At 35.2% G+C, this 13377-nt stretch overlaps 1 protein-coding gene and 1 long non-coding RNA gene across 2 annotated transcripts; both read left to right on the top strand.

Annotated features, from left to right (window-relative positions):
• Nucleotides 1–308: 308 nt before the first annotated feature.
• Nucleotides 309–3777, top strand: LOC122278293 (alpha-farnesene synthase-like). The gene is made up of 7 exons (XM_043088479.1): nt 309–570; nt 680–962; nt 1068–1446; nt 1555–1773; nt 1867–2008; nt 2161–2415; nt 3196–3777. Exons 1-7 carry the CDS (start codon nt 412–414, stop codon nt 3484–3486), a joined length of 1728 nt encoding a protein of 575 aa, XP_042944413.1. The 5' UTR covers nt 309–411; the 3' UTR covers nt 3487–3777.
• Nucleotides 3778–5284: 1507 nt separating this feature from the next.
• Nucleotides 5285–12729, top strand: LOC122278294. The gene is made up of 3 exons (XR_006229319.1): nt 5285–6056; nt 10810–10864; nt 11441–12729. It is a non-coding gene; the product is annotated as an uncharacterized LOC122278294 (long non-coding RNA).
• The last annotated feature ends 648 nt before the right edge of the window (nt 12730–13377 follow it).

The following is a 13377-nucleotide window of genomic DNA, read 5'->3' as shown; positions in this document are numbered from 1 at the left end:
AATTTGGCCAAAATCAAAATTAAAATCACTTCTAAAACTTGAAATGAAATATTTAATACGTAGACAAAACTGAATGAAAATGAAATATTTCATACGTAAGACAAAACTTTTATAGTTCACTACAATAAATATAAAATTGGACTTAGATACCGCATATAAGTTTGGGTTCATAGAAGATATTCCATTCAAGTCGTTAGTCTTTGTAATTAATGCTTGCGGGGCCTAGTTTATATTTTTGTCATTTTGTGTCCCTTTGCCTTATATAAAGCTCTAAGAACTGCAAATTTCTCCACATCCAATATCACCAGCTATATAGCTCAGCGTTGCTATATATCTTAACATAAACGTCGCTAGTTTCTGCATTAGGCTTTAGCTAGCTAGCCAGCCTTTTTTCCTTCGTACTCGATCATTATGGACCGTAAGAAACCACTCATGCAAAACGAACAGCAAACCTTTCCATTTCAGATTAATTCTGAAGCTTCTAATATTATACATCACAGACGGTCTGCCAATTACGAACCAAATATATGGAAATGCAATTTCCTAGAATCTCTTGACAGCATTTACGATGTTAGAATCCTAATTCCTAGCCGCATTATATTCATTAATTATATTAGAAAGTTCCATATATATTGTTTCCTATATTGAGATTATACTCGGATGTTTTTTGTTTTTGCAGGAACCGGAATGTAAAAAACGTGCAGAGAAGTTGATAGAAGATGTAAGATCAGTTATATTTGGAAAATCTGTAGCACTTGACTCCCTGGCTAAGTTGGGGCTGATTGACAGCTTGGAAAAGTTAGGTTTAGCCATCCACTTTGAAGTTGAAATCAAGGAGGTGCTAGCAACCATAGCAATATCCATGAAGCAGAAAAATGGGAATCTTAATGGAGAGGATGATCTCTACGGTACTGCTCTGTGCTTTAAGCTTCTCCGGCAGCATGGCTATGATGTTTCACAAGGTATAATCAGAGTACAACGTGGTACTATTTAAGATAATATTGTTTTTTCCAAATCCTGATAATATCTAACGTCTTCAATGAATTATATATGTGAAACCATATCAGATATGTTTAGCAACTTCATGGATGCAAGGACGGGAGCATTCATCAGGAAAAACAAACACGAAAATATCAAAGGAATTCTGGAGCTCTTGGAGGCCTCACATCTAGCCTTAGAAGGTGAAAACTGTTTGGATGCGGCTAGAGAATTCTCAACCACAACTCTCGAAAAAACCCTTCCAAATTTAGACGGTTTCCTTGCGAAGCAGGTGGTCCATGCGTTGAAGCTTCCCTCACAAAAGAGGGTCAAATGGTTTGACGTCAAATGGCACATCAGTGTCAAAGAAAAAGACAGGGACAAGAACGCAATTTTACTTGAACTTGCAAAACTTAATTTCAACGTAATTCAAGCCACACTCCAAAAAGATCTGAAGGAACTATCCAGGTAACTAACCAAAAGTAATCAAAGAGATGAATAACTGATGTGACATCCTCACGAATGATACTTGTACCATAAAAGATCAAATTAATGACTGCTTTTTTGTGTTTCTAGGTGGTGGAGGAATCTGGGTCTCGGAGAGAACTTGAATTTTGCAAGAGACAGACTTGTCGAAGCTTTCGTCTGCTCGGTGGGCCTTGCGTGCGAACCTCAGCACAGCTGTTTCAGAAAATGGCTAACAAAAGCCATTAATTTTATACTAATAATTGATGATGTCTATGACGTTTATGGCACATTGGAAGAACTCGAGATCTTCACCAATGCCGTAAATATGTTAGTATTGCAGCATATTAATACAACCCCTGAGATTTTCTTAATTCCTAGATTAACGTATGGAATTCTAATCAACATGTTAAACAAATTCAGGTGGGATGTCAGTGAAACTAAACCGCTTCCGGAGTGCATGAAGATTTGCTTCCAAGCACTCTACAATATGACAAATGATTTCGTTGATGAAATCCAAAGGGAGAAGGGTTGGGACCAGTTATTACCACATGTAAAGAAAGTGGTGCGTACACATCCATATATTCGTTTCCTATCACGATGATTAATACATTAATGCATAGCTAAAGATCATCGTTGTTTGTTAGAATATATATATATATATATTTTTTTTTTCTGTTCTTTTGGGTGAAAATCTTTTCTTCTTTTGTTTAATAGTGGACAGATTTCTATAACTCATTATATGTAGAAGCAAAGTGGTACAACACGGGCTACACTCCTTCCCTACAGGAATATCTAAGCAACGCATGGATTTCATCGTCAGGCCCTGTGCTGTTTGCCCATGCGTTTTTCTGTCTAGAGCATAAGGTCATGAAAGCTGAGGAATACGAGAATTTCTTGGAGAAAAGTCAAGATCTCCTGTATAATATATGTGTCATAGTTCGACTCTGCAATGATCTGGGAACTTCATCGGTAACTACTCATATGCATGCATATCGTTATGCCACTTATTTCTTGCTAAAATGACCCTATTTTAGTAGGAAATAGTCATTTTTATAGAAAATAAGTGATAATAATTATCCAATTTTCTTGTGCGCATGTCCATTTGGATTGAGAAACACTCTCAATCCATCTCATCTCATTTTATGATCATTATAACTTTCTCAAATTTTCACACAAAATATAAAAAACAATTCAACTTTTTCAAATTACAATTCAACTTTTTCAAATCCTAAAATAATAAAAATATTAAAAAATAATATTCTAACAATATTTTATCTAATTTTCAACTTTCATCTAAAATCAACTTATCTCATCTCACTATCCAAACAACCTTGAAAAAAAAAATGAATTCCTTTAAACATGATTGAATATTGGTTTGTTGTCTATGTGAAATAACAAGTTTTTCCAAAAACTTAAGCTGATGGGAACTAGAAGAGGTAGTTTTAATTATAATTTGTATTATATTCTTAAAACTCCCCCTTACGTGTGGGCCAGACTCATCCTTAATAAGTGGGTTCAATATGTGGAATATTTAATTAAATGAGATAGAGTATAGAATCCGGATTCGAACTCATGATCTGATTTGCTTTGATACTTTGTAAAATCATCACTTATCCTAAAAGTTTAAGTTGATGGGAACTGAAAATGATAGATTTAATTAATTATTTTTATTATATTCTTAACATTCGTATAGGCATTGTAAATTAATTGAACTTTTGCTTCGTGCAATATATAACTAATTTAAAACAGGCCGAAGTTGAAAGAGGAGATGCTCCATCATCAATCGTATGTTATATGAGAGAGAATAATGTTTCAGAGGAAATAGCTCGGAAGCATATCAGAGGCATGATAGACGAAAGCTGGAAGAAACTAAACGGGGAATGCTTAACGCAGATCATGCCCATGCAGCTCATGGAAACATTTGTGAATATTGCACGTGTGGTGGAGGGCCTTTATCACCAAGGAGATGGGTTTGGTGTTCAAGATGGAGACAAGCGGAACAAAATCAAGTCCTTGCTGCTTGAGCCTCTCTCATGCTAGCTGATCTACTTGATCAACTGAAATCTCATGCATTATAGGAACAAACATCCTAGCTATAACGCATTGGATTGAAGTAGTACTAGTCTTAGAATCTAAATAAAGATGCATGGTTTTGTTCGTGCCCTTGTCTCTATCATTTAAATAAATAAAATTAGGGTCATTTTAGTTTGTGATCTTTAATAAAAGTACCGATCCGTGCATCTGTGTTAGTTTTCTGTGAGTTTACAAATATAGTAGTCTGTTGTTTAAAAATAGATGTACTCTGGCATTAATATGAGTAAAAACTCTTCGTGAGCTTGCTTTTTTATTTCTTGCTTTTTACAAGATTATATAAAATCGCTATTAATTTATGTGTCCTAAAATTTTAAATTAATGAAAAAATGTTGAGCTTGTACTTTGTTATTTATTTTCTATATTCGTAACGCTCTCACATATGTGTGAGTGAGACATCTCTCTTAATAAGTAAGGCCAATAAAAAGAATATCTGACTAAATAGAATAAAATGAAAAATTAGGATTTGAATGGATTAAACCTCTATTCTAATACCATATAAAATTATCATTTATCACAAAAATTTAAACAAATGAAAGTAATTAAATTCTATTATTTATCATATATATATTTAATTATATATTTAACCGTGAGCCCGACTCTTGGCCGAATGACAAACGGTACTTGATATGATGAATTAAGGACCATGCTAAGGATCAAGAATGGTGTCTCTACATTGTACCATATATAGTACAACAGATATGATAAGAGTCACTTATAGTTGGGTCCCGATTGGTCCCAACAAATTTTTTATTTTTTATATTTTTACTTAAGCTGTGTTTGAATATTGAGCTGAACTGAGCTGAGCTCTTTATAAATAATAATGAGTTGAGATAATTAAATAAGTTTTGTGGAATCTACTTGAAATGATTTAATTTAAACTGTATTTACATGTTAATATAAGTTTAGATATATATATATATATATATGAAATTGTAAAAATAAATAAATCTCATCATTAAAATATACTGTTCACCTAGTATTCATTCTCACTGCTGGTGCAAAAGACAATTTTTTTTATTTTTTTGTGTACAAACTCACTTGTAGCCATGGCTCCAATGTGCAAAAGCAATAAAGTACCGCATAAAGTAATAAAAAGATTGCATATGATCTGCTAGTATGGTGCCAGCCAAATGGGCCCCACGAGTGAGATGGAAAATTGATAGGAAGAGCTATTAAAGTTTGTCACTTACGGGCCCCACGATGAATTCAATTTGAACTGGACTAGCTTAAAGCAATATAAATCGTGTGTTTGGATGTTGAGGTTGGCAAGTTAAATATGAACTGCACTAAGTGCAGTCAATGATTAAGGGAGTCGTTTTTTAGTAATATTGTGAATTTTTTTTAAAAGAAAAAAATGTTTAAGAAAAAAAATGAATATAAAAAAATAATAAAAAAATTTTATTGTTCTTCTCGGGACTGATCTCGTGCTACATCTGCTCGTAGTCATTTTTTAAAATATTTTTTTAATATTTATTAAAAATTAAAAAAATCAATTTATTAATAATCGATTTTTTAACCATTAAATTAAAAGAAAAACACACAATATCGGTCCAAACGAGGGCACCATTTTCGGTCCCCTATTGATTATTTGGTCCTTTAAATAAATAAAATATAAATAAATAAATTAAAGATAAAAAAAATTAAAATTAAAAAAAAAAAGAGGAAGGATGAAAGACGTTTGTAGAAATAATTAAATGGGACCACCACGAGCACTTCAAGAATTGGAGAAAGAATCTTGCTGTGCTGGAAAAAAGACGTTTTTATCTACTACTAGCTCTGGAGATCGATCACCGGAGCCTGAAGCTTCAGAACGAGGTTTTTGTTATAAATATTCGTAAAGCGTGGATGACTGCACATTCAAATGCACACATTGCTCTGCTATGTGATCAAACCTCTCCTATAAATAGAAGAGGTCTAATGGAGAATGGGCGTATTGGAGTGAAGTGAAGTGAAGAAAGAAAGAAGAGACCGCACGTGGAAGTTCTGGAGGCTCAGATGCAAGAGGGTTATCTCCCAGAGTTAGAGCAAGAATATTTTCGTACAAAAGCAGAGTTAGAGATATGATGTGGGAAAACAGGGAAGAACTCTGTTTGTCTCAACAGGCAAAAAAGAAATGGCTTACGGTAGGAGACCTCAACTCAAAATTTTATCATGCCGTGATAAATCATTAACGTAGAAAGGCTTCCGTAGTCTCAAAAATGGCCCTTCCAAATGGGGTTGTCTTGGATTCTCGGGAGGAGATTCATAATGCAGCAGTGGATTACTCTCAAGATTTTCTCACGGGGGAGGGTCCTACGGGGTCGCCAGATTTATGTGGTTTATTAACATTGGTGGTGAATGAGGAGGACAACCAAGAGCTTGTTAAGGAGCCTACGGAGGAGGAGGTTTAGAAGGCATTGTCTTCTATTCCTAAATAAAGCAGCCCAGGCCAGATGGTTTTGGCTCTGAATTTTATATGCAGTGTTGGTCTATTGTTAAACGGGATGTGATAGAAGCTGCTCGTGAATTTTTTCGAGGTACACCTTTGCCTAGATTTTATTCAACCTCGTACATAGTTCTCATTTCCAAAGTTCAGGATCCTCAAAGTTTTGATAAGTTCAGGCCGATTAGTTTGTGTAACGTTGCTTATAAAATTTTTTCAAAAATACTTGTGAATCGGTTGGCGATTTTGCTTCCTCGGATGATTTCTTGGCAACAAGGAGCTTTTGTCCCAAGGCGTAGTATCTTTGAAAATATTACCCTGGCCCAAGAAATGGTACATTCTCTCCCTCGCAAGACTAAGTGAGGCAATGTAATGTTGAAAATAGATATAGCTAAGGCATATGATAGAGTTGACTGGTCTTTCTTGAGCTTGGTTCTAAAAATTTTTGGCTTGGCGGATCAAGCTTGTGGTTTGGTAGAGAAGTGCATGAATTTCCCTTGGTTTTCGATCATGATGAATGGAATTTGTAAAGGTTTTTTCAAACCTTCACGAGGGTTGCGTCAAAGGGATCCTCTTTTACCATATTTATTTATTATAATGCAGGAAGTCCTTACTCGTTTGTTGAGGAAGAATTTTGCTCAAGGTAGAATATTTTCTTATTATCTTCCGAGAGGCGCACCTTTGGTCTCGCACTTTCTTTATGCAGATGATCTTCTTATTTTTGCAAATGGAGCTAAGAAATTTATTAGAAGGCTAATTTGAACGCTGGAGCAGTATGCTCAATGGTCTGGTCAAGCCATAAACAAGGACAAATAAGCTCTCTTTATGTCAAAAAAGATACCTTACTCGAGGAGGTGTGGCCTTCTTAACATAACAAGGTTTGCGGAGGGATCTTTTCCAGCAATGTATTTAGGAGTGCCTCTGGTGACAGGTCGACTTACAGCTAGGCACTTGGAACCATTGGTTAATAAAATACGCAATAAGGTGGTGGGCTGGAACGTTAAGACATTATCTCAAGGAGGTCGGCTAACTTTGATCAAACATGTGTTGTCTAGTATGGCAATCACCTTTTGGCAGTTCTAAATGTTCCTCAGGTTCTCTTATCAAAGCTTAATTCCATTTTATCGACATTCTTTTGGGGGGCACATAATGGCAAGCCAAAGAGGAAATGGGTCTCCTGGTTGTCCATTTGCAAACCAATAAATGAAAGGGGTTTAGGGATATGGGATTTTAAGGAAATGCAGAGAGCGATGCACATGAAGCTAGTGTGGTGTCTCATCACGATGGATAATCTTTGGGCACAGTTTTTTCGTGCGAAGTATGCGAGAGACGGGAATCTTGTAATGGCAGCTTCAAGGAAGAATGGTTCACGTTTATGGAAGGCTATGATGCAGGTATTTCCAGAGGTACATGAAAACACCAGGGTGCGGATTAAGGAAGGAAATGTGTCGTTTTGGCATGTTAAGTGGTTATCGAGTGGACCCCTAAGTGTTAAAGTCCAAGATATAGTTAATCCGATGGTTCGAGTAAAGGATCTATGGGGTGGCAACGTGTGGGATGAAAATGCTCTCATAGAATTGGTTGGTGAAAACAGAGCACTCGAGGTAATGCATGCTGTCGTGGCTGGGAAAGAAGGGTCTGATGTCTACATATGGGAACCGAATCAGAGTGGTATTTTCACAACTGCATCAGCTTGGAACATTATCAGGGTAAGAAGAGAAGAACGTCCTTGGAAGGGATGGTTTTGGCATAATTTGCTTCCTAGAAGAGTGGTGGTCTGTGTTTGGAAGGCTTGGTTTCGTTGTTTGCCTGTTGATATGCGAATTACTGATATGGGAGTAGCTCTTGCGTCTAGATGTGATTGCTGTGCTACAGGATGTTTGGAAACTCTAAATCATGTCTTATGCACAGGGGATGTGGCTGAAGAAGTCTAGGAGAAACCAGTTGCTACGCTGGGCGTTCGGTGCATGGGTTTCTCAAATTGGCGTGCTCGAGTATCTGCATGGTTCAGTTGTGTGAAGAGGGCCTCTCAACATAGTATTCTAGTAGGCTTACTTCCAAGCCTAATCACTTGGTGCCTGTGGCTTTGTAGGTGCAGAGTAAGAACAGAGTCTTAGTATGAATCGGTGGAGGCTACTTGGATTGTGGTGAAATTCTGGTTGAGCCAATTATCGAAGAACATTACTAAGTGTAGCAGGTTGTCATCAACGGATCATGATTTATTATCAACACTTAATGTGCCTATTAAGCAAATAGTTAATCGAAACATACAGATGGTGACATGGTTGAAACCGAAACCGGGATGGATGAAGCTAAACATGGATGGGAGTTGTAGGGGAAACTCGGGGACTTGTGGTGGTGGTGGAGTAATTAGGGACCATCAGGGAAATGTCAAAGCGGCTTTCTCGGAATATTTTGGTTTTGGTACCAATAACACTGCCGAATTGAGAGCTTTGTCACAAGGTGTTATGATGTGTAAAGAGAATTGTTTTTATCGGGTGGAATTTGAATGTGATTCTGCTTTATTAGTGCATTGGATGACTACAAAGGCATGTAACGTGTGGTACTTGTGGGACTATTGGGAGCAGTTAATTGAAGGCCTTGAAGGTATGATTTTCACTATTTCTCATCTTTTGGGAGAGGGCAACCAAGTTGCGGATTTTTTAGCAAGGGATGGTGAGGAGGGTAATAATAAAAGATATGGCGAGAGTGACAGGTTACCACGGGTCGCACAATGAATGGTTAGACTGGACAGAATTGGCTTTCCTTCTTTTCGATTTTAAGGCCTGCTAGTAGCTGGTTGTATTTGTTTTTTCGAATTATTTCTTTGTTGGGGTTTTTTGGGCTGATTTCTTTGGTTTTATGTGTATTGCTCATGAGCTTTTGTTCTACAAAGGTATTCCTCCGCCATAAGTGAGGGATTTTTTTAATAAAATTGAAAATGGGTCACTTTTGAACATGAGACCCCGTCTCTTTTTTTTTTTTTTAAATTAAAAAGAAAAAAGAAAAAAAAGAAAAGAGAAGTGATGGTTTTTATAGGGACTCTTTATAAATATGTATATCTACTATACAAGAAAAATTAAATATTAGTAGTGAATAATATTAAGCTCCTGAAGAGCCGATTTTATCTTGAATATTCTTATTATATTTTTTTAGTTTTACAATATGTTATCAGCACTTGGCTCTGCCCTTTCTGAAGCTAGTGGTCTTCTATTTTAAGTAAATTTTTCAATATATTATTTGCAATTTCCGAAATGAATATGAAAGATTATATTACTTATTATTACTTGATAAAATTCTATATTTATTCTCATAGTTTATATACAAGTTATATCTATGGTGGATTGTATTCCCATAGTTTACATACTAGTTACATCTATATGTAGTGAATTAATATTCTCATAGTTTACATCACTACAACATATAGGGGCTTTTGCCATGAGTTCTTTTTCCATAACTAGTTGTCGTGGGAAAAAGTGATCTTTTGCCACTAAATTGTTTAGAGAGAATAAATATAGGTGTTTTCCCATGAAATTATCCTGGTCGATAATATTTGGTGGCAAAATATTTTTTCCTACCACGTCTGTAGTTTTTGTTACCAATTTGTTTCCTGGATAATAAATATGGGCAGCATATGAACCTTTAGTGGGAAAATAGTTATTGTGACGAATTAAATTGTCTTTTTACCACGGATTAAAGTCGCCGAAAAAAAATTATTTAATTTGTACTCTCATCATCGTGGCTTATTGTTTTTGCCCGCTACTAGATAAGTAATTCCCACGAATATTACTCAATGCAAAAATCTCTACATATTTTTAAATAGAGGAATACTATACATCAGCCTACTGTATAGCTCACACCCACACCTGACGTCGATTATCTTTTTTTTTTTTTTTCTTTTCTTCTTAAAACGTGTTTTGGAGAATCAGAAGGACATTTTGAATTTGAAGTCTGTATTTTAGTGTATTTTTATCGAAGGATTATTTTAATTGAATTAAAATATTAATTTTTTATTTTAAATTTATCAGATTTCTCGCTAGATTTATTCTATGATTTTTTTAGTTGTAAAAATAATTTTAATATTCTTTCTTGTTATTAATTATTGTTTTGTATTTAATAAATTTTATTTTACTAAATCACTACATTTTAATTATATTATTTAAATTTACCATGATAAAATCTTTTTGGTTAGATCAATTTTAAAACTAAGATTAAAAAGACTACACCTTCCTTCTTTTTCTTAAATTTTTTTTCCTCTCTCTCATTTTCTTTTTCCTTTTTTCTTTTTTCTTTTTTCTTTTTCTTTCTTCTTTCTTTTTCCTTAATCTCTTTTTCTTTTTCTCCTCCTTTTCTTTTTCCTTCTTTCTTTCTTCTTTCTTTTTCTTTTTCTCCTCCTTATTTCTTCCCCAGCCCGTGCGCAACCCACATTCCGTCTTCCGTCCTCCACCCAGCCACGTCATGCGCTACCGTTCGGCAACACCGCCCAGCCCACCAGCTCCCCCACACTCCGGCGACCTCCCCCACCCCAACCTCGCTTCCCCACGCTCTTTCTCTCCTCCCCGTTGACCGTGCGAAACCCATTCGGGTTGTGGGTTGTTGCGCAGCCGTGCACTGCCCATTTATATTGCCGTTGCTCCCATTCTCTTCCCTATCAGCTAGCGACCTCACCCCTCTATTTTCAGCCCCTCTCACGCTGCCAAACTCCTCCACGCATGGCTGCAAGTCGTGGCAAAAAATCGTCCCCGCGCCGCCGTCACACCACCATTGGCCACCATCTTCTCACCATTTTATTGTTTTACAATTTTTTTTGTAAATAAATGTAATTCTTTTGGTTTTCCTTTTTGTAGGACTAATGGAGTTTAGGGCAAGAACGACCTTTCTAGCGCTGTGGAGAACCTGAAGGTAAAACAAAAATTTAAACTCTCTCTTGAAATTCGTTTGTATATAGTTAATGCAGTCTTGTCTTTGAAAATTTTGTCTAAAATGAATTTAGATTTGATCTGTGCTTAAATTTCTATGGAAATTGATTGATTTTTCAAATGATTCCTTGTGTGTGTGAGAAAGAGGGATTCCTCTTTTCCTTTTCCTAGAGTGGGAGATGGAATGTGAATTGGATTGTGAAGCTAAGATTAATTTTTATCTATGTTTGATTCAAATGGGTTTGCTTATTTTTAGGATGGATGTTGCAGACTTGCACTCGATGAGTTTGAGTTAATATTAGGGTTCTTTTTATTGGGATGTTTTGAAGGAATGAGCTGTGATTATCCTCTAATTAGAGACTTGAAAATTGATAATGCATGAGTAATTAACTATCTATACAGCATGTTAATGTAAATTTTTACTTTTTTAGGTGTACACTAACTATACTTGGGTCCTTAATGCATGATTCTTTTTTATTTTTTTTAAATATTGAAGTTAATAGCATGGTTCTTGGAACTATTTGATTCTTTTTTGGATGAAGTGGCTTTTCTTGCACAGGGCTGAGAGGAAATCTCTAGTTTGTGTTGCTGATAATTATACCTACCGGTTTCATATTTTCGATGTCCTGCCCCTGCGCAAACAGGTGAGAATTAAACTTGATTCAACTATGCGTACATATACATCATATTAGTGTTATGTTATGCTTTTGGATGTCAGAAATAAATGGAACCTGATTTGGTGTTAGATTAGTGTTGGATTGGATTTGATTGTGTATGGAGGAAGGGTTGTATTGGTATGCTTGGTTGGGTAATGTGATTGTGTATGCTTGTGTTACTTGTTTGTTACTTCTAATGCATGATGCAATGCAGGATCTGAACACGTATCTCAATATTTGAGTGTTGTAATTTTGTTAAGGAGTAATACTTGGGTCCTTTCTGTGTCTTAGGGTGCTGTCAGTTAATTTAATTGATCTTTTTTGGGCTTTGTATAGACCTTTTACTCTCAAATAAGCTGCTGAAGCTGCTTGCACTATGCTTCGTGTATACCAAGTAGTTGAACATGAGAAGGTGTCATTTCATTTTGCTTATATTCTTTTTGGTTGAATCTTTTGTCAATGAAACTCAAGAAGTCTATTTTTTTTTTCTTGGAACTATGGTGCCATTTCTTTTCTTGAAGATGATGACAAGAGAAGTCGTTTGGAACTCAAGTATACATTTGAGATCAAAAGAGCAATTAGATGAGTTTTGCCAATACAATTGTGTTTTTATTCTTTTATATTTCTTTCTCTCTTTCTTTCCCCTCTTGTGAACTGCATACATGTTTGTGTTGGTAGTAATTTAGTTGAATGTTGATTAGTAGGTGTGAAACAATATCAATTTTTTCTTTTTATAATTATTTTTTTTACGGCATTCAAGGATGTTCTTGATTCGGGATTTTTCAGTTCAAACTTGAGTACCAAAGGCCTGGATACATGGGCTTGTCCCTGTAAAAGTAGGTATATAATGTACTTGAGTTATTTAGAGGTAATCATAAATTTGATTGATAATATCAATAGGCATCGTCCAAAAACATGGGTTGTATGTAGGAGCTTAGTATTCTTACAAGTTGTGTCGAGGATTCGAGAATATTGCCTTCTGATTGTGAACCATATTCACGAAATCCTCCTCGATTATAGGATATATTTCTAGGTGATAGTTTCCATAGTTGTGTAATATACGATTGTAAATCCTTCCATATCTGTACAAATTGTCAACGATTGTAAATCTTTCCATAAGATGACTTTTTCTGCTTTTACAATTTTTTTTTTATGAATTCTTTTATATGTGATATTTAGTAATTTAGTTGAATGTTGATTAGTAGGTGTGAAACAATATCATTATTTTTATTTTTACAATTATTTTTATTTTCTGAATTCTTTTACTATTTGCCGCAAATATGTCTCGTGGCAAATACACTTTTTTTTTTTTTGCTAGAAAACATTTTTTTTCACCAAATGCTCTAGTGGGTAATGTTAATATCCACCAGCACATTTCGTTATAAAATATAGTATTTCTCACAAACCAATTTAATTTGAGTAACTTTTTGCCACAAAATTCGTTGGCTATCTCCACTATCTATTTGGTGAAAAAATGTCACAATTTTCCACCAATTCATGAATTAGTGGGAAAAAACACTTAGTGTCACAAACTTTAAGTCACTAGTCTCCCATGGATAGATTTAGTGGATAAAGATCATTTCCCACTATGACTATAGTTTTTCCGACTACATGCCCTTGCGGCAAAAACTAACAAATGTTGTAGTGCATATAAGTTATTTCTATGATGTTGAACTCAAGATTTTAAGTTTTGTGTAATTATATATTTACACATGGATTTTGATGATAACAAATGAATTCAAAGAATGAAGAAGTCTCAAGATCAAGTTGTCTACACAATGGAGTCAAGCACATCAAGGAAACAAGCATGAACAAGAAGGGAACAAGTTCACATTAAAAT

This window comes from Carya illinoinensis, chromosome 10 (genome assembly GCF_018687715.1).
Source record: "Carya illinoinensis cultivar Pawnee chromosome 10, C.illinoinensisPawnee_v1, whole genome shotgun sequence".
Lineage (NCBI taxonomy): Eukaryota > Viridiplantae > Streptophyta > Magnoliopsida > Fagales > Juglandaceae > Carya > Carya illinoinensis.
This window is presented reverse-complemented; position numbering and strand designations above follow the sequence as displayed.

Bases quoted from the DNA above. Each gene is read 5' to 3' on its own strand.
- LOC122278293 (XM_043088479.1), top strand. From the start codon at position 412: ATGGACCGTAAGAAACCACTCATGCAAAACGAACAGCAAACCTTTCCA. The intron at 963-1,067 runs GTATAATCAGAG...AAACCATATCAG, and splicing joins TGGCTATGATGTTTCACAAG to ATATGTTTAGCAACTTCATG. The intron at 2,416-3,195 runs GTAACTACTCAT...AATTTAAAACAG, and splicing joins ATGATCTGGGAACTTCATCG to GCCGAAGTTGAAAGAGGAGA.